Genomic DNA, 26,017 nt, shown 5'->3' on the forward strand with positions numbered 1-26,017 from the left:
TGTCCCGTGACCAAGTGTATAAGGCTAAGGACCACGATCCAGAATATTTGCAGGCAAGAGCATGTCCACATCATATGTAAAATGTCCGCATTATCTATCGTGCACTTGGGGCACCTCGAATCCAACCGTAACCCTCTATTGAACAACCATTCGGGAGACCTGTATGCCCTATAGAGGATATATAGCTGAGACAGGCGGCCAGGCTCACTAAGGGATAATCTGGGAATCATCTGTAGAATCGAGTCCCACTGTTCCGCTGATATCGTACCCAGCTGTTGTTCCCACTTTGTCAGTGCACCAATAGGATGCCTTGACAGGACCCGTCCAAGTAAGCCACCATACACCATCGAAATCAGCCCCCTGGTGGACCCCTGCATACCAAGCCTATGGACAATGACGTCGTGGTGTACGGTTAAGTCAACTTTTTTGCTCTGCACCATATACGCGTGACGCAGCTGCAAATATTGATAAAACATGGAGCGTTGGAGGGGAAATTCCCATCCCAATTGCTCAAAAGTTTTAAAAACCCCTCCCTCCACCAGCTGCGACACCCACCATATGCCAATCCGCCTCCAGTGAGCAAAGCCTCTGAGCGTTTTCATGCATGGCAAATGCTGATTGTCCCATATGGGGGAGTACTTTGTAAGACCGCGTATTCCTCTCAGCTGCCTCAGCTTATCCCATACCCTAACCATTAGAAGCACCGTAGGGAACCTGAGAGCAAGGGATCGAAATCTACCCGACTCCAGACTCGACACCAGTGATCCCCGCCCCACTAGGAATTGAAGGATCTTCTGACCTCCCACCAAATCCACCAACTCGCCCTCCATTCCTCCCGCTACATGCTGGCATTGGGAAGACAGAAAATAAAGCCATGGGTTGGGCAACGCAAGTCCCCCCTCTTCTTTAGGTTTTTGCAAGTGTTCAAGTTTAATTCTCGCGCCTTGTTTTAGCCAGATGAGCTCTCTAAAAATCATATTAATTTTATGGAACCTGTTCTGGGGAAGCCAGACAGGGGAGTTATGGAGGACATATAAGAGTTGCGGCATAACTACCATCTTCAACAGATTCACTCTTCCCACAACAGAAAGGTGTAGCTTTGCCCAGGCCTTAACCTTCTGTTTGATCCTGTCCAACAGCGGAACAAGATTTAGGCTCTCATAGTCTGTCAGCTTATTGGATATTCTTATGCCCAAATATTGGAGGGACGTTGCAACCGGCACACCTACCACACTGCAGGAGCCTGAGTCCAGTGGGAGGAGCGCAGACTTCTCCCAGTTAATAACCAGACCCGAGATCTCCCCAAATGCCCCAAGAAGTGTCATCGTATTTTGTAATGATCTGTCCGCGTCCGCTAAAAATAACAGGTCATCCGCATATAGTGCTACCTTCTCATGCTCCCCATACCGGAATCCCTCTATGCCAGCATCCGATCTTACCCTCGAAGCCAATGGCTCCACCGCGAGAGCAAACAGCAGCGGGGATAAAGGGCATCCCTGCCTTGTTCCTCTATGAAGTGAAAAAGGATTAGACAACTGACCATTAGCCCTCAGCCGAGCACTCGACTCCGAGTACAAGAGCCTGACCCAGCCAATAAAGCCCGGGCCAAAGCCCATACAGTGAAGCGTCGCCCATAAATAGTCCCACTCCACACTATCAAATGCCTTAGCAGCGTCTAGGGACAGAACCACCCTCCTCCCAGCATTATCAGCCCCCACCTGCATATTCAGGTATAATCTCCTAATATTAGCCGTCGATTTGTTGGGCATAAATCCCGTCTGATCGGGGTGTATTAACACAGCTATTACTTTTGAGAGTTGAATGGCCAGGACCTTCGCTAAAAGTTTAATGTCTAACGTCAACAGGGAGATGGGCCTATACGACGTGGGCAGAGTTGGGTCCCTATCCTTTTTCAACAGCACGGCAATGACAGCTTAATGACATAGACGGTGGGAGAACACCCCGTTCCAAGCTATCATTAAACACTGTCAATAGAGCAGGGAGCAACACCGTCCTATACCGTTTGTACACCTCAGCTGGCAACCCATCCACCCCAGGTGCCTTACCATTGGACATGGTTCCCAGAGCCTCCTCCAACTCGTCCAAACTTAGAGGTCTATCTAGAGAGTGTCTATCCTCAGGAGTCAGCCGTGGGAGATTGGCAGCCTCCAAAAAGTCAACAACGTCCTCCGTCGGGGCCCTAGCATGTGAGGAATATAAGTCAGCATAAAAAGTCTCCAGAATTTTTAAAATCCCCGGTGCGTCAGTGAGTAATCGCCCATTCACATCCTGAAGAAGACCCTCTCTGTGCTGATGTCACGACAGAAAGCAAATGCCCCACACTTTCCACACACTCAAAATATTGAGTAGATTGAAACAGCCGTTTTTGCGCCGCCGCCTCTAATGTCTGTTTGGTCACCTTTGACTGCGCCTCCCCCAGCCGCTTCCGAGTGTCAGGTGTGCTCTGTGTCGCAAGGGCCCTTTCCGCATCCTCCAGTTCCCTGAATACAAGTTGTGATTTTGCCCTGGAGGCGATCTTTATTTTAGAAATCTCCCGTATGTACATTCCCCTTAAGTACGCCTTCAAGGCCTCCCAGACGATCCCACTGGAAGCCGAGCCTCTATTTATACTAAGATATTCCTGCAACTCAGGGATAAAGCCATTATTCTTATCGATTAGCTGCAGCCAAAACGGGTTGAGGCGCCAGAGAGATCTATCAGTTCTCCTGTTCCCGCCCCCCCCAAGCATGACTGAAACAGGCGAATGATCAGATACCGTTCGCGCCAGATATTTAACCTCTAAAGTTTTTCCCAGCATAAGATCATCACCCAGGGCCAGATCGATGCGAGATAGGGAGGAGTGAGTAGAGGAGAAGCACGAGAATTGACGGACACCAGGGTTACGGCATCTCCACAAGTCGGTCAAAGCTATCTCCCGCACGAGCACCCCAAATGGCGTAAGATTACCTCCCAGCCTCAGAGGCTCATGGCTACCCCTGTCCCAGTGTGAATCCAGAATATTATTAAAATCACCCACCACCATATGCGGAACCCCCGGAAAATCTCTCAGAATGGTAAGAACTTTATAGATAACTCTACTGCTATATGGCGGAGGTATATATATATATATATATATATATAGATAGATAGATAGATAGAGATATATATATATATAGATATCAACACCAGCGGGGTAGAAAAGATTATACAAGATGAAAGGACAAATTGCCCCTCTGTGTCCACCACCACCCGGTGACACTTAAATTGAGTCCTGGAGTGAATCAATATACTAAGCCCCCTAGAGTATTGGGAATGAGTAGAGTGGAAGCCCGCCTGTACCCATCTCTTATCCAGGATTCCCAGCGTCTCCTGTGTGAGATGTGTCTCCTGCAAACAAACAACTGCCGGCTTCTGGTCCGTTATGAAGGAGAATATGGCCTGTCGTTTTACCGGCGACTTTAACCCCCTGATATTCCAACTAAGTATCTTAAAATCAGCCATTATCGTACCATAGCATATTGCCTACCATCTCCCCCCCAGCCGCCCCATAGCCAACATTGAAATGTACAAGTATGCCAAAGGACATTTTGAACCTAGTCCCTCCCCCCTCCCCCCAAAAAACACCCTCCAACAGTTCCTTGGGCTGAACCAAGGGTGCAATAGGCAAGGGTACTGTCCAACCCTTCCACCCCATTCAGCAGGCGCTTCAGTTCCTTTTCACTACCCGCATTTGACAGGATATAACCCCACAGCACTTTACATTTTCCCTTATCCGTATTCAAACCAAGGCCCCATAAGGACCACAAATTCTTAAAAACAGCATATAACAGTAATATAAGAATAAACAAAAAGATAATTTCTTAGGCAGTCCATTGCCTCAGGGCCGCAGACTTCAACCGCATGGCTCCATAATAACTGAGCGAGCCAAGATACCATCAGCCACGTTCCTGCTCCTTCCCCTCCTTCCTCAACTGTCGCTCGTTAAGGTCCAACCAGTCCACGGCTTCCCTAGGGTCCAGAAAAAAGTGGATTTTATTCCAGGCCTCAATACGCAGTTTAGCCGGGAAAAACATGGAGTACTTGACGCCACAGGCTCTCAGACGCTTCTTGATGTCTGTGAACTTCGCTCTCATCTTCTGAACCTCCGGCGAAAAGTCCGGGTAAAAGGAGACTCTGGATCCTTCTATTGTAAGGTCAGGGTGTTCACTTGAGTATCTAAGGATAACGTCTCTATCCCTGTAATGGAGGATTTTAGCAAGCACAGATCTTGGTGGATGACCGGGGAGGGGGGGGCCGAGTCGGGACCCTGTGTGCTCTTTCCACTGCGTATAGGTGTGTTAGATTGTCCTCACCTACTTTTTCCTTAAGCCATGTTTCAATGAAGGCAGTAGGATTCTTTCCCTCACAGCGCTCTGGCATGCCCACAATACGAACATTATTCCTTCTGGATCTATTTTCAAGGTCGTCAGTTTTAGCCCAGACAGCTGCCATGTCCTTCTTGAGCTCTGTACAATGCTGTCCTGAGTCAGAGGCAGAATTCTCCACAGCACCCATACGTTTTTCCAGCTGGCTTGTTCTGTCTCTAACACTGTGCAGTTCATGTCGCACAGTCTGCATGGACTCCTGCAGAAAGCCCAGTTGTGTCAGGACATGTGAGATCGCAGTCCCACAGTGCACCACTGCCAGCATTACATCTTTGTTGGTGGGCTCGTCTGGAACTTGTAGTTGCAAGGCTGTGAGGTGCTGTTTATTTCTTTCCACCAGATCACTCCAGCTAGGCTCAGCTCCCTTCCCCCCCCCCTGCACTCTGGCATGGGCAGCCTCCTCCTCCTCCCCATTCCCGGGCTCATGTCCTCTGCCACAGTCTCCTGGTCCATATCAGAGTCCTAAAGAGACTCCCGCCCCGCCTCGGCCGCGCGGGCAAAGCGCCGCAGCCTGCCCGCCACTGCCCTGTTCCTAGCCGCGCTGTCTTCTGCGGCCTCCTCTAAGGCGCACGCTGTGGCGGCGGCGCCATCTTGGCTCCCCGCTCCGGCCTCTCCTGCCACCCTTCTCTGACCTTTTTTCCCCATATCCTGGGATGAAGCAGCGATCTCTGGTGCCCCGCGGTGTCTACCGACTCCGGTGCAGCCTCCAGGGGTTATACTAGCCGTGCTGTGGGGACGGAATGGCTGAATTAAGCAGGTATATGCGGGAGCTCAGCGGGCACACGTCTTCCTCACATGCCGCTCAGGCCACGCCCCGTGCTATCTTTATTTTACATGTAGTAATTATATTTTTTGATCTCTAAATTAAAAATTAACACTTGGTTCTTAATTTCTTTGACGCAGATAGCTGTGTTCCCCAGCCCCTCAATAGGCGTTATTGTGCTTAGACTTGCATGCTGTGGGTGGAAAGAGATAGGTGATTGTCAGAAACTTATATCCCAAGGACACAAGACTTGGGATCCAACCTGTTTTTCCATTTGGAAATGTGTCCGCTTACACTTTGGAGTTAGTTGTGATCATTCAGCCGGCAGCGCTCTCTTTCTCGACTCTCCCACACCAAGAAGCTCTCAGCAGTATGAGCGAGCCGCTGCCAGACGCCTCTGCTGGTGGCATACCTCGTAGAGAACAAATGGATCACCGGTCTGAAGACTGACTTGCCAGATCTTTCTGTTCCCCACTATTTTCTATCAGGGGGGGGGAATCGGGGGAGGCCCCATCCCCATTGGAATGTCATCAGAACCCATCAATATCGGCAAGTTCGGCTAACGTTAATCTAATGTTTATGGGGGCCTAAAAGCAAATATAAATGAAAATCAATTAACCTAATGTTTACTGTGTAGATACAGACATTGTGGATTCTCCATGTCCCCCCACTTTCTGCACTCCTGGACTAAAGGTGCAGAAGAAAGACATAAACTGCATGAATCCTGAACCGTCAGAAAGTAAAGAGCTTTCGTTGATTAAGAATTTAGACACTCCACCGTTACCCAGCTTTGAGACCAAGTGGCTGAAGAGTGACACACTAGTAAGTCCGACCCTTCTGCCTATTACCGTGTTTACATCCATTCTATTGTACTTAAAGGGGTGGTCCGAAACTAACTGATTTAATCCTAATCTATTCAATGTAATAATCTAATCGTTTTTCTAATATATTTTCATTAAAGAGTTCCTACAGTTCCCTATCTACTCTCTCTCTAACTGAACAGGGAAAACGGAGACCAGCCCTGCCTTCGAAATTGATGACTGTTTCTAGGGCAGGACTGATTTCTGCTTTTCATGCACACCAAGTTCTCTCCTTACAATATGCACTGACAGTGCACTCTCTTGTCAGCTTGTCACTTCTCATCAGAGCCGGAGAGGGAGTGCACTGTCACTGTGCACTGAAAAGGAATATTGCACAGTGATAAAGGAGTTTGTACTGAGCTTGCGTTGGAAAAACAGATGCATGCTGAATAGAGCATGGACTAGCCCAGCCCCTGAAATGGATTATCACTGATAAACCTTCATTTCAGGGTGAGGACAGAGGCTGCTGCAGTGGTAAATTTCAAAGTTATCCCCTATTCATTGGATAAGGTTATAACTCCCCGATCGCTGGGGGGTCAGACAGCTAGAACCCAAAACGATCCTGAGAACTGGGGCTTAAAAGAGCCCTTATTGAATGGGAGCAATGATCATTCTAATGGGAGTGCTGCGTTCAACTGGTCTTTGGCACCGCTGTAAGAATGAAGAGAGCAGCAGTGCGCTTGATGTGCAACCTCTCCAGAGCCCCTTTTTTTTAAATCTATGGCGGTGTCAGCGTTTTCACACCCACCAATCTGGAAATTATCCGTTATGCAATGGCTACACAGGATACCTTCCAAACTTGAGAATACCTATTTAATTCTAGATTTCTATGAAGAGGGATCAGATGAATTGCAAAATCATTCCTTGCTTTGAAAATCTATGCAAACACTGATGTGCTGGCAGTAAAAACGCAGCATAGAAAACATGCGTTTTCCCTTCACCCATGACAGCACATCTGAGTGGGATCCGCCCCGCCAGGACAGGAACCTACTGAGACATAAGGGGCGGCACCTCTCCCCCGCTTCAGTTGGGTTCCTGTCCTGGAAGGAATCCCACTGTGGCGGTGCCTGTTATGGGCGAAGAGAAAAAAAAAAAAAGGACCCAGGCCCTTCCCGGCGTGGGAAGAACAGGTAGCTTACCTGTAGCGCCGGCCGTCGGGTCCTGGTAGCACAGTCCCCGGTGTTCCCTTGGGCTCCGGGTTCGTGTGGGCGTGGATGGGATCCCGGTGGCTCCGGGGAGCCCCACCGCGCCGCCCTCCCCTTGCGCACGCCGCATCTCGATCCCCGTGGCAGGGGAGAGACGCTGGCTTCTTCCGGCCCCTGACGTCAGCGGCGCTATGGATGCTGGGTGCGCCGGCTGACGTCAGCAGAAGGCGACGGTACAATGGCGCCGGGTGCGACGCGGGCCGGCTTTCTGAAACCGTCGGCCGGCGGTCGCAGGGGGGAGGTGGGGGAGACTCTCACCAGGACGGAGGCGCGTCATTTAAAAGGAAGAGGCAGCGGCAGAACGAGCGGTGCAAGATGGAGTCAGAGCAGGAGCGTTCAGTGTCCCTGCCTCCCTCACAGCCCTCTGGCAGAAAACATGGAAGCCATTCAAGCAGCAGTCGCCCCAGCCGCAGGTCGGGGGACTCCTCAAGGTCCAAAGAGCACAGGTCACGTGGTCCGACGCAGCCTCCGAGTCCGGTACCCTTGATTACGGGTGGTGAGTGATCTTCGTGAATGTTAGCATTTATGTTAATAGGGATTCTCTGTTGTATGCTCTACCCTGTAGGAAAGGCCCAGAAAAGCAGGAAGCAAGAAGAACAATAGGGACTGTGCTATATGTAAATCTCCCCTAGCAAGAGATTGGCAGAAAGATCTCTGTGCCTCTTGCATTCAGCGGACTATGGCGGAGGAAGCGCCTAGTTTCACAGCCAATCTGATATCTGCCCTCAGGTCAGAAATGGAAGGCTCAATTAAGTCCCTATTGAAAAAAGGGAAGAAAAGTAGGAGGAATCCCCCAGTTCCCCCTCAGATTCCGCATCAGTCTCGTCTCAGGCGGAACAGTCATCCTCCTCAGACAGTGACACGGGGGGTTAAGCCATGTTTCCCTGTAGAAGACACAGATGCCCATCCGGGCGCTTATTGAGAAAGAGTGGATGAAACCCGAAAAATCTGGGGCCCTTCCGTCCGCCTCTAAGAGACGATATCCTTTTGAGCACAAGGATGCGGAAATATGGGGCAAAGTCCCAAAAATAGATGCAGCAGTATCCAGGTCTTCCAAAAGGTGGGCCCTGCCCTTGGAAGACGCAGGGGTTCTTAGAGACCCGCTGGACAAGAAAGCGGACTCATATTTGAGGCACGCGTGGGAAGTGACAGCAGGAGGAGTAAAGCCGGCAATAGCAGGCACCTGCACGGCACGCTCCCTCATGATCTGGCTGCAGCAGTTAGAAGAGAAGCTGGCATCAAAGGTCCCAAGAGGGAAAATTTTAGCAGATGTGTATCTCTTGCACGGGGCAGCAGCTTTTTTGGCAGATACCTCGGCGGACTCTATGCGGTTGACAGCTAGGGCAGCGGGACTATCAAATGCTGCTAGACGCGCGTTATGGCTTAAGGGCTGCCCGGGTGACCTACAGTCCAAAGCTAAATTGTGCTCTCTCCCGTGCGATGGTCGGTTCTTATTCGGCAAGAACTTGGATGATATTCTAGAGAAAGCAAGCGATAAGGCTGGTTTCACATTAGCGTTGAAACAACGCTGCGCACTGCGTCGGTAAGCCCCGCCCCGATCCGGCTCCCTGCCCGCCCCATCCGGGATCATCGCCTACTATCGCATTTGCACGCATGCAATCGGCACACCCCATCTTTAGCATAGGGTGCGCAGATCATGCGTTGCCAGTGTGAAAGTAGCGTGCTGCGCACTTTTGACGGTGCGCGCCGAAATGCAACATGTTGCATTTCGGCGCGCACCGTCAAAAGTGCGCAGCACGCTACTTACACACTGGCAGCGCATGATCTGCGCACTCTATGCTAAAGATAGGGTGCGCCGATCGCATGCGTGCAAATGCGATAGTAGGCGGTGATGCCGGATCGGGGCGGGGCTTACCGACGCAGTGCGCAGCGTTGTTTCAACGCTAATGTGAAACCAGCCTAATAAAAAAGGCTTCCCCAGATTCCCGATGGATCAGAGAAGACAGCCCTTTCGGAGGGGAAGATTCAGTAAGGGGCGTCCTCCCGCTGACAGGAGAAGATGGGAGGATAAAAGGAAAAAAGAGTCGGGATTTATGTTTGGTGGAGGCACCTCCACCTCAAAGATATCGCCACAATGACGCCAGCATTCCAGTGGGGGGGGAGATTGGCAGTCTCTTTCCAGGCCTGAGAAAAGATCTCCTCCAATACCTGGATCCTGAGCTTCCTAAGAGAAGCCCTGAGAATCCCCTTTATTCGCCAGCCAAAACCCGTGGTCGTCATCACACCCATCAGAAAGGTGACCGAAGAACAGTTGGCCTTAGAAGCAGATATCCTGAGCCTGATAGACAAGCGGGTACTTTACGAGGTCCCACACACACAGGAAGGAAGGGGGTTCTATTCACCCCTTTTTCTGATAAAAAAAAACAAAAAACCAGATCAATCATTCAGGACAATTATAAATCTCAGACTGCTCAATCGATGGATAAGAAACCAGACCTTCAAGATGGAATCAGTGTCTACGGCGGTGAAGTCGTAGTCTACTTAAAGGATGCATATTATCACATCCCTATCCATCCAGATTACCAAAAATACTTGAGGGTAGCGCTTTATATTCAAGGCATACTGAGGCATTTTCAGTTCAGAGCTCTTCCGTTTGGCATATCCATAGCCGCGGCAGTGACAGCCTTTCTCTGGATTCACGATACGGTCATAATACCATACCTGGACGATTTTCTTATAGTTGGCAGCTCAGAGGACCACTGTACGGCGCAGTTGAGCCAGGTGATCAACACCTTGCAAAAATTAGGGTGGATAGTCAATTTCAAAAAATCCAAATTGCAATCCCTAAAAAAACAGACCTTCCTGGGATTTATACTAGATTCAGAAAGGCAAGAGTGTCTGCTCCCAGAGTCCAAGATGGAGAAGGTGCAAAATCTGGCCTTGGCAGCCCGAAACCAACCATGTATGACATTGAGAAGGGCAATGTCCCTACTAGGTACCCTAACATCCTCCTGTATTCCGGCGGTCAGGTGGGCTCAGTTTCACACCCGGCAACTCCAGGGGGAGATATTATCAGCACAAAGGTTGCTAAGAGGGCGTTTAGAAGGAAAGCTGGAGCTTTCCGTAAAAACCAGAGGCTCTCTCAACTGGTGGCTGGACGGTTCAAATCTGACCTCAGGAATACCGTGGGACAGACAGACGACGGATGTAATATTAACAGATGCAAACTCCTCGTGGTGGGGAGCACACCTAAGGGGCCTCATAGGTCAGGGCTCCTGGACACCTCAAGAAAGGGAGGCATCGTCCAACCTGAGAGAACTGTGGGCAGTGAACAAGGCCCTAAGTCACTTCATTCCGCTACTCCAGGGTCGCAATGTACGCATCATGTCAGACAACAGGGTAGCAGTGGCATACATCAACCACCAAGGAGGGACAAGATCACACTCCCTAATGGACGCGGCAAACGACATTCTGGGCAGAGCAGAGGAACACCTACACTCCTTGACAGCCTTACACATAAAAGGGGCAGAAAACATAGAGGCAGATTTTCTGAGTCGCAATACCCTGAGGCAAGGAGAATGGATGCTAAATCGGTCCATTTTTCAAAAAATAACGCAGCTTTGAGGGAAACCAGTGATAGACCTCTTTGCCAACAAGCACAACAGGCAAACAGGTTCTGCTCTCTAAACCCGAGGGAGAAGCCATGGGCAGTGGACTCATTGCACATCCTGTGGAACTTCAAGCTGGCCTATGCGTTCCCCCCCCCCCCCCAGTGGCTCTGATCCCAACAGTTGTCAGATCAGAAACTATCAAGCCAGGGTGATTCTAATAGCCCCATTTTGGCCAAAAAGGCCCTGGTTTGCTCTGCTACGAATGATGTCCCTCTCCGATCCATGGATTCTGCCAGAAATCCCGGACCTACTAGCTCAAGGCCCAATATTCCACGCTCAGGTCAAAGGATTCCATCTGACGGCATGGAATTTGAAAGGTCACTTTTAATGGATAGAGGGTTCTCCCCCGGGTTGGTGGCCACTCTGCTAAAGAGCAGAAAACCAGTGACGACTAACCTCTACGGCAGAACATGGAATAAGTTCCTAGGTAAGCCGTTAGGAAATGAACCCCCAATTAGTGCCATCCTGGAGTTCTTGCAACCGGGGTTGCAGATGGGGTTAGAGGTGAATACACTTAAAGTTCAGGTGTCTGCACTAGGGGCACTCTACAACTGCAAATTGGTATCAAATAGATGGGTAGCCAGATTCATTAAATCCTGCCATAGAGCTAGGCCTATCCCAATACCCAGAATAGCCCCCTGGGATGGAAACCTAGTGCTAGAAGCCCTTACAAAGGAACCGTATGAGCCTTTACACCAGCTACCCCTAAAGTTTCTGACCCTAAAAACGATCATTTTAGTGGCCCTTACGTCAGCCCGCAGAATAAGCGACTTGCAGGCTCTCTCAGTAAATCCACCTTATACGCAAGTCTTTCAGGATAGGGTAGTGTTAAGAGCAGACCCCGCTTATCTGCCTAAGGTAGCATCAGATTTCCATCGGGGTCAGGAGATTGTCCTCCCATCTTTCTGCGAGAATCCAAAAAATCTGGGGGAGGAAAAATTCTGTAGTTTGGATGTTAAGAGAGCTCTGTTAGAATACATGTCTGTCACTAGCCATTGGAGGAGGTCCCACTCCCTATTTGTAGCATTTCAGGGTGCCAGGAAAGGCTGTGGGGTTTCAAAAGGGACTATTGCTAGATGGATTAGGGAGGCCATTAGTGTAGCCTACTCAGCTACTGGTATCCCGATTCCTGATGGCATCAAGGCTCATTCCACCAGAGCCGTGGCGACCTCCTGGGCTGAAAAGGCAGAGGTATCAATTGAACAGATTTGTAAGGCTGCTACCTGGGCCTCACCTTCAACCTTCTTTAAGCACTATAGATGAAATCTATCCTCCTCTGCTGACTTAACCTTTGGAAGAAGGGTGCTGTAAGCGGTGGTCCCTCCCTAAGGGGTTTCGAAGTCTCCAAAAATCTCTCAGGTGTGCTGTCATGGGTGAAGGGAAAACCACCATGGTTACTTACCGGCAGCCGGTTTTTCCGGAACCCATGACAGCACCCGTATATTCCCCCCCCCCTTTTTCACCGTATGGGTGTGCACAATTAGTAGGGTGTTTTTGAGTGATGTGGTGCTAGATTAAACATGTAACTAACCGGGAAGTCCTCTCAATGCTCTGTAACCCAACTGAAGCGGGGGGAGAGGTGCCGCCCCTTATGTCTCAGTAGGGTCCTGTCCTGGCGGGGTGGATCCCTCTCAGGTGTGCTGTCATGGGTTCCGGAAAAAACGGCTACCAGTAAGTAACCATGGTGGTTTTTTGCATGTGTAATTAGTGTGAGTGAAATTTGCAGCAAAAATGCTGAAAAAACTGATCTGCTGCAGATTTAAATCTGCATGGAAAAAATAAGAAATGTATGCGTGACACTTCAGGAATATCAATCAATTTGCTAGCACTAGGAAATCCTTCAGGTTTTGTAACAAAGCTGCGCAAAAAAAAAAAATAAAACTTGACAAAAATGAAGTAAGGCTGCAACTTGTGTAGGGACCCTTAACCCCTTTGCAACCTATGACGTATAGGTACGTCATAGGTCGCCTGCCCCTGTTTGAGCACAGGCGATCAGATGATCGCAGCTTCTAGTCTCCCATAGAGACTATTGAAGGCAGTAAAAAAAAAAAAAGTTTTGAAAAATAAGTTTAAATCGCACCTCCTTTTTCCCCATTCAAAATAAAACAATTTACAAAAAGAACACATTTGGTATTGGGCGATTCTGAATGCGGCAATCTATCAATATATAAAAATTAGTCCAATCGGTAAACAGCGTAACGAGAAAAAAAATCAAATGCCAGAATTACGGTTTGTTTTTTTTTGTTGCCACAACATTGCAATAACGGGTGATCAAAAGATCATATCTGTATCAAAATGCAATCAATAAAAACTTCAGCTCGATACGCCAAAAATAAGCCCTTACTCACCTAAGATACCGAAAAATGGAGACACTACGGGTCTCGGGAAAATGGCAGCATTTTTTTTTTTTTTCTTTTGGCAAACTTTGGATTTGTTTCACCACTTAAATAAAAAAGAACCTAAACGTATTTGGTTGTCTATGAACTCGTAATGACCTGTGGAATTATAATGGCAGGTCAGTTTCAGTATTTAGTGAACATGGTAAAAAACAAAGAACAATTGTGGAATTGAACTTTTTTTTTTGCAATTTCTATGCACTTTAGAATTTTTTTTTTTTTTTTTCCTGTTTTCCAGTACACTATATGGTAAAACCAGTGGTGGTGTTCAAAAGTACAACTCGTCGCAGGAAAAACAAGACTTCACATGGCCATATTGACGGAAAAATAATAAAAAGTTATGGCTTTGGGAAAAGGGGAGGAAAAAAACAAAAACGGAAAACTAAAAAACGGCAGATTTTAGGATGCATAAAAAGAGAGCTAAAATCCTGCGATCCCAATGTATTGTTACCTGTTATAAATCACTGGTGAGGACACATATAGAATATGGGATCCAGTTTTGGGCTCCACATTATAAAAAGGATGTTCAGAAGTTAGTCAGTTCAAAGCCGGCAACTAGATTTTCTCTCTCGCTTCATTGGGGTACACAGGAACCATGGGTGTATGCTGTTGACACTATGCAGAAAAAAGGGTTATCTCCGCCCCAGCAGTATACACCCAACAACCGGCAGGAGGCTTCTCAGTTTTAGCTTAGTGTCAGTAGGAGGTTGACACGGGCTGCTCTCAGCCCCGTATCTACCTTTTAGGTTTTGTTATGTTTTTATTAATGATCTCTCTTTTTCAGATTCAGCTTGTGATTTGGGCGACGGAGTGTAACAGCTCACTCCGCTGTCCCCCTAGAGACTGGGAGCACAGTGTGGGAATGCGTCACTACTGTACCCTCTCGCATCTACCAGGTAGGACCCCATGCCTCCTAACGTGTTTGGGGCATCCGCAAGACCGAAGATGCGGACTGGTCTTTGCCACTACCCCCCTTGCGCCGCCCGCCCTCCATAGCCGGTCGCCCAGGGGTAGGAAGACTGAACCGTACTCTACGGCTACCGGTGATGACCAGTGGCCCAGAGGTCTGCAGCAATCGTACCCTACGGCTTCCCATGATGTCCAGTGGCCCAGAGGTCTGCATGCAAGTTCGTCTTCCAGCGCCACTTCTTTGAAGGATTCGGGATCACCAGGACAGGTATTATGCGGCAATACAGGGAGCTACATAAAAAAAAAAAAAAAAAAATTAAGATTTCCCTTAGAGGCCTCTAGACCAGAGGGTAAGATAGGAGAAGAGTGCAAGCAGCCTCCCAGCCCTGTCCCAGCTCTCTCGGTGCTTCCCGGCGCCAACCACGCTAACCCCCTCTCCCCTGCAGCTTCCCGGCCTAAATTTAGCCCCCGGCTTTTACTGCGGCCTACTACAGCACTAGGCCATGCCCCCACCCCCCGGAGGCAGCCCAATCTCACGCGCTGTAGCTGCACTCTGGCCCACCAATCTGCGCAGCTCTCTCCCCCGCGGTCCCCAGAGGAGAAAACGCATGAGCGTCCTGTATCCTTTTGAATCTGACCTTCTTACCAAGTGGGCAGTGTCTCCCTCGGTGGATCTCTGGTTTCCCGGCGGGCCACAGATATTATAACTCCTCTGTCTGACGGTTTGCCCTTATAGGAACCCTCTGACAGACAATTGATTTTCTAGCCAAGTCTGCCTTTTGAGGCTGCGTTTCTGCCCTCTGTCCATCCTTCCAGGCTTTCCGGGTAACTAAGGCAGTCTCTCCCTGGGTAAAACATTCCCGCCAGGGTATCATCTCTGTTGCCCCGTGGATGAGCTGGCAGACCTGGCGGACGGGTTCGTCCACAAGGAAGATACCTCGTCCGCTTGCCTCAGTACAGCCGCCTGTTCAGCCATAGCAGATGGCATCAGCAGCTCTATCCACAGGGTCCTTTACCTCACAGCCTGTAATGCGGATTCCGCTTCAAGAGGTCCCTCACAGGTATTCCTTTCCACAGCTCTTAACTCCCTCGACATGAGCTTGACAAGATCATCTCCAACGCCATGGGAGGAAGGAGTACAACTCTACCCCAACAGAGAGCCAAACGTTCGCCACGGCGTATTGTTTCCCTCTCGCCCCTCCTGGAGGTTCACTTCCACCCCTTAGGTCCAGGACGTCATCTCCTATGGTTACAGGTTTTCAACTCTTCCTCGAGTTCATTCCCTTTTTTCGGGTCTCGTCTACCAAAGACTGCCTCTCTCATTCCGGTTTTCTTCTAGGCTGTTCACTTCGTTCCCAAGGCGCCTTTATTGTCCCCGTTTCCACACGAGAACAATTCTCAGTTCTTTATTCAACCTGTTTACTAAACAAATATGGGTGCCTTCAGGATGGATATGTGCGCCTGCGTCACTTCAAGATAGAGCACCTTCGATCCATGGTAGATGCCATGGAAACTGAAGACTTCTTCTGCTCGAGGGACATTCATCAGGGACTTCATTTCTGGTTCTCAGCGCAGCCAATGGGCCTAGCCAACGCCACCAGAGTGTTTAGGGAAATAGTGGCGACAGCAAAGGCCACTCTACGCAGCAGGGGTATCCTCGTCTTTCCTTATCTAGGGGACATACCCCTCAAGGTCGTAACACCATTGGCGTGCCAGGACAGTGTACGAGTCGCCCTACACTTTCTCTCCTGGCTAGTATGGATCGTCTATATCACGAGGTTGTCTCTGGTTCCGCTACAACGCCTAGACAAAGATTTTTCCACCTAAAGAAAAGTTTCTAGCTCTTTTGCGTGGGTTCGGTCTCTCAAGGGCGTTTTTCCCCGCTTCCTCTTTTTCTAAAGGAATATGCTAAGCAAGATGGCCGCTTCAATGAAGCAGTCCTGTTTGCTCGATCGTTCATGTGTCCTCTTCATCTCTTACTTCTATCTAGATAGTGACCCTATTTCCTGGATAAATGTCTCAATCCCCCGTGGGTAAAACTTCCCCTGAAATGGTGGGGAGCGTTCCCTTTCGGGCCATCTCTAGAAGTTCCTTCTGCCCATTCGTCTGAAGATAGTAGCGACGGACGCCAGCCTTCATGGCTGGAGACCAATATTCCAAGATTGGAAGGTCCTGGGTCATTGGTCAGCTCAGGAGTCTTTTCTCCCTATCAGGAACCCCTGAACTTTTCCACGGATAACCGGCTCGAGTCCAGTTCAACAATGCCACGGCTGTGGAATATGGCAATCATCAAGGGAGAACTTTAAGTCGGGTAGTAATGTCAGAAGTCATTTGGATCTGGTCTTGGGTTGAATAGAATGTCCCAGCAATTTCCGTGGTGCACATCCTAGGAGTGAAAAATTGGATGGCACACTTCTCAGCCAAGAGGGCCGCGCTGCAGGCAAATGGTCGCTGACTCTGTCAGTTTTTCACTGCATCTGATTCAGATGTAGGACCACGGTTATCGACACCAGGGTGTCCAGACTCATCCACAAGGTTCTTCAGTTTGTGTCCCAATCATGCGACCTTCTAGTGTTCGGTTCCGATAAACTAGCAATACCCTGGACACAGGTCTCCCTCCCATTCCTCTTTCAATCCCTATCGATGATTCCCAAAATAATCAGAAGGATTAAAGCGGAAAGAAAATCTGTCATTCTCCTCTCTATGAAGTCCCCGGCGCGCAGAGTTGTTCAACCTTCTGGTGGATACGGCGTGGAGACTTCCGGATCTTCTGTCGCAGGGACCCCTCTTTCAACAGTTTTCGTTCAGTTTAACGGGCTGGGCAGTTTTGAAGACGCTAGGTTCTCAGATCAGGTCATACAGACCATGATCAAAGCAAGGAGGTCTTCATCCTTCCACATGTACCATATTAACGTCGTACATAGAATGCTTTTTTCTCGCTGGAGTAAGTTTCATCGGGTGGCTCCAATGGTTTTTTTTTCACTTCACATTCTTTTTGTCCTTTTTGCAGTTGAATCTGAATTCCGACTGTCGTTTTCCTCTATTAATAGACAAGTTTGTACCCGGTCTATTCCTTCTAAAGGGAATCTGGCTGTTCACTTAGATATTAATCTAGTGTTCGAGGTCCTACAGGAGTCTGTTTGAACCCTTCATGTTACTCTGCGGGAAGGTTGTCCCCTTGGTCCCTTTCTCCACAATCAGTTGGGTTCCAGAGCTAGCGGCGTTTCCTGTCGCTCTCCTTACCTGGTTTTTCCTGGTCCTAGGTCCGATTTTCATCCTTTCCTCCTAAACTGGTCTTTTTTTTACGGACATCATACTTACATCCTTTTGTTCGTCTCTCTGAGAGCTGTCTCGAAGAAACTGGACCTTGTGAAAGTCCTCTGTACTTTTATGTTGAAGACTGAACCTTTCCTGGCACTCAGATTCTCTTTTCTTCATTCCAGAGGGTCTGCGAGAAGGTCTCCCTGTGTCCAGGTCTACATTTGCTTGATGAATCCTTTCCACTGTTCTGGAAGCTTACCGTCTCTGATGATCCAAGGAGGATCACGGCACACTCCATGTGTTTGCTTAAGGCCTCCTGGGCAGATCGCCATCAGGCGTAGGCCTCGCAGCTCTGCAAAGCTGATATATAATAATCTTTATTTTTATATAGCGCTAACATATTCCGCAGCGCTTTACAGTTTGCACACATTATCATCACTGTCCCTGATGGGGCTCACAACTTAAATTCCTTATCAGTATGTCTTTGGAATGTGGGAGGAAACCGGAGAACCCAGAGGAAATCCACGCAAACACGGGGAGAACATACAAACTCCTTGCGGATGTTGTCCTTGGTGGGATTCGAACCCTGCAAGGCTGCAGCGCTAACCACTGAGCCACAGTGCTGCCCACCGTGCTATATGGCCTTTCATTCATACAGTTACCAAGCTCTACAATGTTCACGCTCAAGCTTTATCAGATGCGATCCTTGGTAGAAGGGTCGTCCTGCAACCCTGCAGTGCTCTGAGCTCGGCCTCGAGGATATACTTCTTCCCACCCTTGGGACTGCTTTGGGACGTCCCATGGTTTCCTGCGTCCCCCAATGAAACGAGAGAGAAAACAAGATTTTGGGTACTCACCGGAAAATCTGTTTCTCGGAGCCTTCATTGGGGGACATCACCCGCCCTTGTTTTCTGTTATGTTTTAAATTCGTGTTATGTTCTCTGCTTCTCCTGCTGCTTTATCACTAATTGAGTAGCCTCCTTCCAGTTGGTGGGTGTATACTGCTGGGGAGGAGCTAACCCTTTTTTTTTTTGCATAGTGTCAACCTCCTAGTGGCAGCAGCATACACCCATGGTTTCCTGTGTCCCCAATGAAGGCTCCGAGAAACAGATTTTATGGTGAGTACCCAAAACCTTGTTGTTACAAGCGTTGGAAGGTCTCTCATTTGAGGAGAGGTTGGAAAAGTTGGGCTTGTTTAGTTTAGAAAAAATACGCCTCAGAGGAGATCTCATTTACATATATAAATGTGTGGTCTATACAAAGGACTGGCACAGGACTTGTTCCTTCCAAAGACGATACTAAGGATCAGGGAGCTCCCATTACAGGTGGAAGAAAGACGATTCCGGCAGTTAAGTCGGAAAGGGTTCTTTACAGTTAGAGCAGTCAGACTGTGAAATGCCGACCACAGCAGCATCAACACTCATACAAGCATTGGGAGAGGGGAGGAGTGTAGTGTGGATGTGAACTTAGTAGATATAGACACAACTTGTTGGCTGTGATCACAGCAGCATCAGCACTAGGGTGACCGCAAAAAATCGATGTCGGAATTTTGTCCGTCTGGACCCCACAAAACGATTCCCCTTTCCAGATATTGAGAGAGCCAAAATTTGAGCTCGATCAAACGACGTTAACCCGTGCCACTCGTCGCTCAAAGTTTGAAAAAATCCAAATTGAGGTATTTTAAGATTTAGGTATTTTGCATAGTCTGTTAGACTATAAAGAATGTGACAACAACATTGCAGAAATAGCCCTGACCAAATTTTCGAACCATTTGTGGTATTTGAATGCAGAGTTGGTGGGATTATCGTTTTTTGATCCCACCATTACAGACAATGAAAAGTTGTTAATGGCTAATAAATTTCTCAGTAGCACAGATGAACCATCAGAGCACGCTAACCTACATGAGTTGATAATTTTACATAGTTATCTAATCTATTCTAGAGCTTTTGTTAAAGTAGTTTTTGAAACGTCAGAATATAATGCTCGGCATTTGCTTACAACTTGCAGGACATATTGCTTTTGTTCTTCATCTTTTGTCAGAAGGTCGTTAAAAAAAGTCGGTTACTTCCTACCTCTTTTAATTTTTCTTTCCTAACTTTTGGATTTACAACCCTAGTGTGCTCTGATGGTTCATCTGTGCTACTGAGCAATTTATTAGCCATTAACAACTTTTCATTGTCTGTAATGGTGGGATCAAAAAACGATAATCCCACCAACTCTGCATTCAAATACCACAAATGGTTCGAAAATTTGGTCAGGGCTATTTCTGCAATGTTGTCACATTCTTTATAGTCTAACAGACTATGCAAAATACCTAAATCTTAAAATACCTCAATTTGGATTTTTTCAAACTTTGAGCGACGAGCGGCACGGGTTAACGTCGTTTGATCGAGCTCAAATTTTGGCTCTCTCAATATCTGGAAAGGGGAATCGTTTTGTGGGGTCCAGACGAACAAGATTCTGACATTTTTTCCCCCCATATGAGATCCGGTCACCCTAATCAGCACCCATAGAAGCAATGGGAGAGGGGAGGAGTGTAAACTGAATGTGAGCTTAGCCGATGTAGACAGAATGGGTTAGCTGTGATCACAGCAGCATCAGCACTCATACAATCGATAGGAAAGGGGAGGAGTGGAAACTGGATGTTAGCTTAGAAGTCTTTTAAAGTGGCCTGCACCTGTAATAAGGCAGGTAGTGATAAGTTCTTTTCAGAAAAGTGCTGCTGAACTAGGCCTAGATTCACTTTTTTGTATTTGGCCCAGTGGTATCGATGTACCATTGTGTACTGCTTACCTGTATGCCATTATTAACTGCCCATTTGTATCTAAAAAGAACTTTTTTTGCCCTTTATCACTCTGTTTCAGAAAACTCTGGACATCACCGAACCTATTCCGAGGCCCGAGCTTTCCTACAACCTACAAGAAGCTGTTCCTCCAGTTTTACATTCTGATAATTACTATGAAAACCGAACTAAGATGTCTTCTCCCCCTAAGCTGAGAGATTTCTGTATTGGCACTCCGCCCCGTCCAGAAATGACCTCCTGCTTAACTGAAGACCTGATCAAGGTATCCTACTCTCATGTCCATCAAAATGAAAGCTGTCACCGAATTTTACAATACAAGCTGCATAACTCATTAAAGATATCTTACACCTGATGTAGCTGGTAATAAATCAGTGTCAGAATGGTTTCACAAGCTTCATAATAAAATTAGCATGTTAAGAGTTAGGTTAAAACTGGACTCTTAAATTGCTCTATTTGAGTGTTTGGGGCCAAACTATGATAAAGTATTGCACATCCATTGCGGCAGAGGTTTTCAAAGAAGTACACCAGTCTCATTAGGTCCAATATATCTTTTTTTTAATAATTTATGCTGTTTGAATTGTGAAATCTATTGACAGATCCCCTTTGAAAGTGCCTGGTAAAATGTTGTAAAAAGCAAAGTGGTAATTTCTCTACAGCACAATCTGAAGCTGACCTCTCCTCCCAAAGTGTCAAAGTATGAAAACCTGTTGTGGACACCCACCCGTCCGGAGATGACGTCCTGTATTGCAGAGGATATTTCACAGGTCTCTGTTATGCTGTTTCTTAAGGTGTTTTAATATCAGTATTGCGAGGGGAAAAAAAATGCAATAGAAATTGAACATGTCATGCATATTTTGATCCAAATTTTTTGTGAATCCCAGGCAAAATCGGTGGTGATAAATTAGTATCTGTGAACATACCCTTAGGCCAGGAGTCACACTTGCGAGTGCAATGCGAGAAACTTGCGCTTCAATACTCGGCACTGCTGCCGGCACTGGGGACCTTAGTGTGCGGCTGCATATAAGTACATGCAGCTGCACACTCCGATCCCAAGTGCCGGGTATTGAGGCGAGAAACTCACGAGCGTTTCTCACATTGCATTCGCAAGTGTGACCCCGGCCTAAGACCGTCTTCATGCATCCAACACACTCAGCCTCATAGGCGTGCATGAGTTCTGTTCAGGAGACCAGCGGCCGGTCCGTAGATCGCAGTATGTCCTTAGACACTCACACTACTGACACTCATTCTTGTGTTTTTTTTAATTACATTTTTCAAGTCCAATAAAGAAGTCTGAGAGAAAAAAAACGCCCTACCCAGTGTATGCAGAGTATGGAAACAAAATGGGGCGTAAATCCCAAAAGACAAAACGCTGTAGAATTTTCTATAGGCTTTAAAGTAATATCTGGCGGCACCGCTGATATTTTTAGTTTTAAAAAGTACATAAAATGCTTTGTGTGAATCCAGTTACTACATTTTGGGACAGTTGGTAAAAACAAGGCTTGTGGCATTTCTGCTAAGAAGCATGACATTACTTGTGACACCACGCACCAAAAAAATGCTGAGCAATTTTTGTGCAAGATCCAACATCACGCCAGAGCAGCATCAATCAGCGGAATAAGAATTTCTATCCCCAATTACAAAACTGCCTGACCGCCGCTTCATTCATTCTCCATGGGGCTGCTGGAAAAAGCAGAGAATGGCTGGAGTGGCAGTCAAGCATGCACACTGCAGCTCCAGTATAAGGAAAGCGGCTGTATAACTCTGAGGATCGCAACACAGTTCTCGGACTGGCCGGCAACTCTCCCGACCCAACCATGACAGCTGTATAGAAATACCTGCTCTCACACTCCGGTAGGGAGAGCCCCTGGCCAAGCTGAGCATTGCGTTGCGATGCTTGTCCAAGTTATATGACCGTTGAACTGCGGCCTAAGGGAGCAGTCAGGTTGCCTTATCATTCGCATCGCATTTCTCGGACTGGCCGTCGGCTCTCCTGACTTACGTGTTACAAAGAGAACTTTTCATAATTTTTCATGTTGAACTGGACGCACGATGTAATAATGACTGCAGAGCAGAATGAAATGTTATTGTTTTTTATTATTTTGCCTCTCCGTTGCAAAGATTTTGGCAATCAAAGTATTGGCATCTAATGAGTTAACTTTAAGTCTAAGAGGGTGTCAGCCGTTTCATGTTGGACTTACATGGACCGTATCTGAAAGGTGTGAGCCATCTGTACTCTATTCCCAGCACTGTCTAATCATACAGGAGGTGAGACCAGGAGATCAGCTCTGTATCCTTACATCTGACACACAGAGAAACCTAAGCTATGGTGGGGGTGTTCTCTCTAGGATATTGCTGCCTACTTATGAGAGGACAACTCTCACATAGGGAAGTAGAAGCACATGCCCCCCTAGTAAAAACTGACTTAACTGATTTGGTGCCAAATTATTTGATTGCTAATATCTCCACAACAGAGGCAAAATAAAAACATGTTTTATTCAGCTTTGCAGCCACTATTAATCATTGTGCTTCCAGTTCAACATGAAAAATTTGGTAACTGGTCCACTTCTTGACTATGTAGTCTAAGTTTGCGCTGTCTAAGAATTAAGACAATATTGGTAAATATGCCCCGTTATCTGTACTACAGTAATTCTTTGCAAATCATGGTCTTCCTTGAAGCAAACTTGTCTTCTGTTTTTAGATATTAGCTCAGTATTGTGAAAATCAAACAAAACCATCATGGCAGAAAACATCTGAGAATAAGGAGAACAGGTAAGCTTGATTGGTGGGCTCTGGTGATACAGACGTTTCTGGGATGACCCTTTATATCTACTGCATAATGGATTTATAGGGTTATAAACTGGGTTATGAGTACACAATATGACCAGCTTTTTTTATTTTTTTTTTCTCACCGTAGCCAGTAATCTGTGAATTCCTTGTTTAACAGATCACTTACTGCTACATGAATAAATTCCAGATTCTATGATATTGGGTTGACATTTTCAGGTTGGACTTTAAAATACATAAATTAGGCCGCATTTAGACACCCAGCATTTTGTAAGTATTCTAGACACGTTTTTCACGGGAAGAACACCTACTCAGTATTGCCCATGGGTATGCTCACATCTACAATTTTTTATTCCTGTGGACTGGATTGCCTGCAAAAAAGAAATGTCTGATTTTCGAATTATACCTATGGGCCCCCAAAAAACAATTCTAGCACTTTAATGCCATGTATGTGCTATCTCCTTTTCACTGAGCAGTTAATAGAAGTTTTGACAAACCCATATAGTAGTTTTTTATTTTTCTTCATATGGCAATAACAGAGGACCAATGAATTGAAAAAAAATTGATTCAGACCAAAAGAATTGCAAAGAGGTTGATATTGCATTGACACTTGAATTTTGTTCCTTTTTAGACCCTGATTATCGGAAGGCTGCAGTGGATCACTTTCTGCACAATACCCTCTGTTCCCCATTCATTAGATGGTGTAGTCTAGATCCGTACATGACTGCACACAGGTTGGGGACTTATTTCTCCTGTGGTTCGAATCGCTTAGTCCTTGTACTCATTATGACCACACATGCATATGACTGTATGTTCACTTTAAGTTTCTTGCAAACATGTGAGTGGATCCCATCAAGGAAGAGCAGGAAAACTTCCCCTATAGATTTTCTGGCTCACTGGTATGTTTTCTTGCAAGAAAATACATGAACTAAAAATACAATCGAGTGATCGCACTTTATTTTAGGTGGATTGATCATTAAAAACTTTAAAAATAAGAATTAAAAGTAAGTTATATAAAGATTTTGTGCATATTTTTCACGCTATTGACCCAACGCATCCAAGATTAAAAGCACCGAGTGTAAGGAGCAAGTGCGAGGAACAGGTTTTCAATAATGTTTCATGGTTGTAGGTCATATTAAAAATAAAAAGCTATTTTTTTTTTTTCACCATCGGCAGCTGAGTGCTTACATTTCACATGCTCAAAACACTGGCCGCTAAATGAGGATGTACACAATCTCAGGGGTATAGTATTCCCATCATTAAAGCCTCATTTACTCATCCCCCTTTTTTCTTTTATTAAAGGACATACAGAATAGACCTAATTCATCAAAGCAGAATTCTGGCCTAAAAAACTTTGGATAAGCTGCAAAATTTTGGCGCATCATGAGGCTGCACTAAAATGTTGCTACTTATGGCAATCTCACGCCTCAATCTCAAATTCACAACAAGCAATGGCATTCCTTTCTCCTCAAATCTTACTCCAGACCTGCTGAATCACTCAAGGGGTTGTCCAGTTTTGGCACACACTTACGGTCAGGATTCTCTAGCACTGAAAGTGGGCAGTCGTGTGACCGCAAGTATGCATACTCCTGGCCACATTTTAACTAAATGTGCACAGCCTCTCTCAATACAAGTGTAGAGCTACGCTGGGCACGTCTAGTCCGAATGTGACCAGGAGTATGCATATCTCATACTTGCAGTCACATGAACGTCACATTCGCTGCCAGCACTGGAGAATCCACGCAGCGCGCACGGTGAGGATTCACAAGTCTACAGTCGCATAGTGACTGCAGACATTCATGCCACACCTGGACTACCCCTTTAATGAATCAGGAGCATCTGACTCCAGCCCGCCTCCTCATTTCTCTGCTGTGAACAATGCCAGTCTTGATAAATTTGGGCCAATATGTACAGTGGGGAAAAAAAAGTATTTAGTCAGCCACCAATATTGTGCAAGATCTCCGACATAAAAAGATGAGAGAGGCCTGTAATTGACATCATAGGTAGACCACAACTATGAGAGTCACAATGAGAAAACAAATCCAGAAAAATCACCTTGTCTGATTTAGCAAGATTTATTTTGCAAATTATGGTGGAAAATAAGTATTTGGTCATTAACAAAAGTTCATCTCAATATATTATTTATCCTTTGTTGGCAATGACAGAGGTCAAACATTTTCTGTAAGTCTTCACAATAGAGTTGAGCGACTTTAGTCGGATCGAGTTTCATGAAACAAAATTTGTTTCAGATGAAACTGGTCCGACTAGGGCAAAAAAAGTCGGAGTTTCGTCCGAAACCCGACCCCAATGCAAGTCAATGGGGAATAAAAGTTGGCATTGAGCGGATGACATTCATCCACTCAATGCCTACTTTTATTTCCCATTGACTTGCATTGGGGTCGGGTTTCGAACCAAACTGACTTTTTTTTTGCCCTAGTCGGACCAGTTTCATCTGAAACAAATTTTGTTTCATGAAAGCCGATCCGACTAAAGTCGCTCAACTCTACTTCACACGGTTGGCACACACAGTTGGTGGTATTATGTTGGCCCATTCCTCCATGCAGATCTCCTCTAGAGCAGTGATGTTTTGGGCCTGTCACTGGGCAACACGGACTTTCAACTCCCTCCAAAGGTTTTCTATGGGGTTGAGATCTGGAGACCGGCTAGGCCACTCCAGGACCTTCATGTGCTTCTTATGAAGCCACTCCTTCATTGCCCTGGCGGTGTGCTTGGGATCATTATCATACTGAAAGACCCATCCACGTTTCATCTTCAATGCCGTTGTTGATGGAAGGAGGTTTGCACTCAAAATCTCATGATACATGGCCCCATTCATTCTTTCATGTGCTTTTATATTTTGATATCAATTTTATGGATGCAGCTACAGCCGATGTGTTGTTCTGTTTTTTTTCTTTATAAAGGGGATCTTTTTTTCCAAAATTTGTTTCCTTAGGAGGCTTGAACTTGTGATCACAATATT

The 26,017-nt window shown here is 46.7% G+C and overlaps 1 protein-coding gene across 3 annotated transcripts in view; it reads left to right on the top strand.

Moving 5' to 3' along the window:
• Positions 1-24,057, top strand: part of SKA3 (spindle and kinetochore associated complex subunit 3) — a 35,210-nt gene extending 11,153 nt beyond the window's left edge. For all 3 annotated transcript variants that reach the window (XM_073583042.1, XM_073583043.1, XM_073583041.1), the window contains exons 9-13: positions 5,825-6,009; positions 20,315-20,515; positions 20,910-21,017; positions 22,952-23,022; positions 23,669-24,057. In XM_073583042.1, the coding sequence (XP_073439143.1) occupies positions 5,825-6,009; positions 20,315-20,515; positions 20,910-21,017; positions 22,952-23,022; positions 23,669-23,675 (572 nt within the window). In that variant the 3' untranslated portion in view covers positions 23,676-24,057. The remainder of the gene's footprint in view (positions 1-5,824; positions 6,010-20,314; positions 20,516-20,909; positions 21,018-22,951; positions 23,023-23,668) is intronic.
• Positions 24,058-26,017: the final 1,960 nt, after the last annotated feature.

This window comes from Dendrobates tinctorius, unplaced genomic scaffold (assembly GCF_039654945.1).
Source record: "Dendrobates tinctorius isolate UK_male_01 unplaced genomic scaffold, ASM3965494v1 ptg000075l, whole genome shotgun sequence".
In the NCBI taxonomy this organism is placed as follows: Eukaryota; Metazoa; Chordata; class Amphibia; order Anura; family Dendrobatidae; genus Dendrobates; species Dendrobates tinctorius.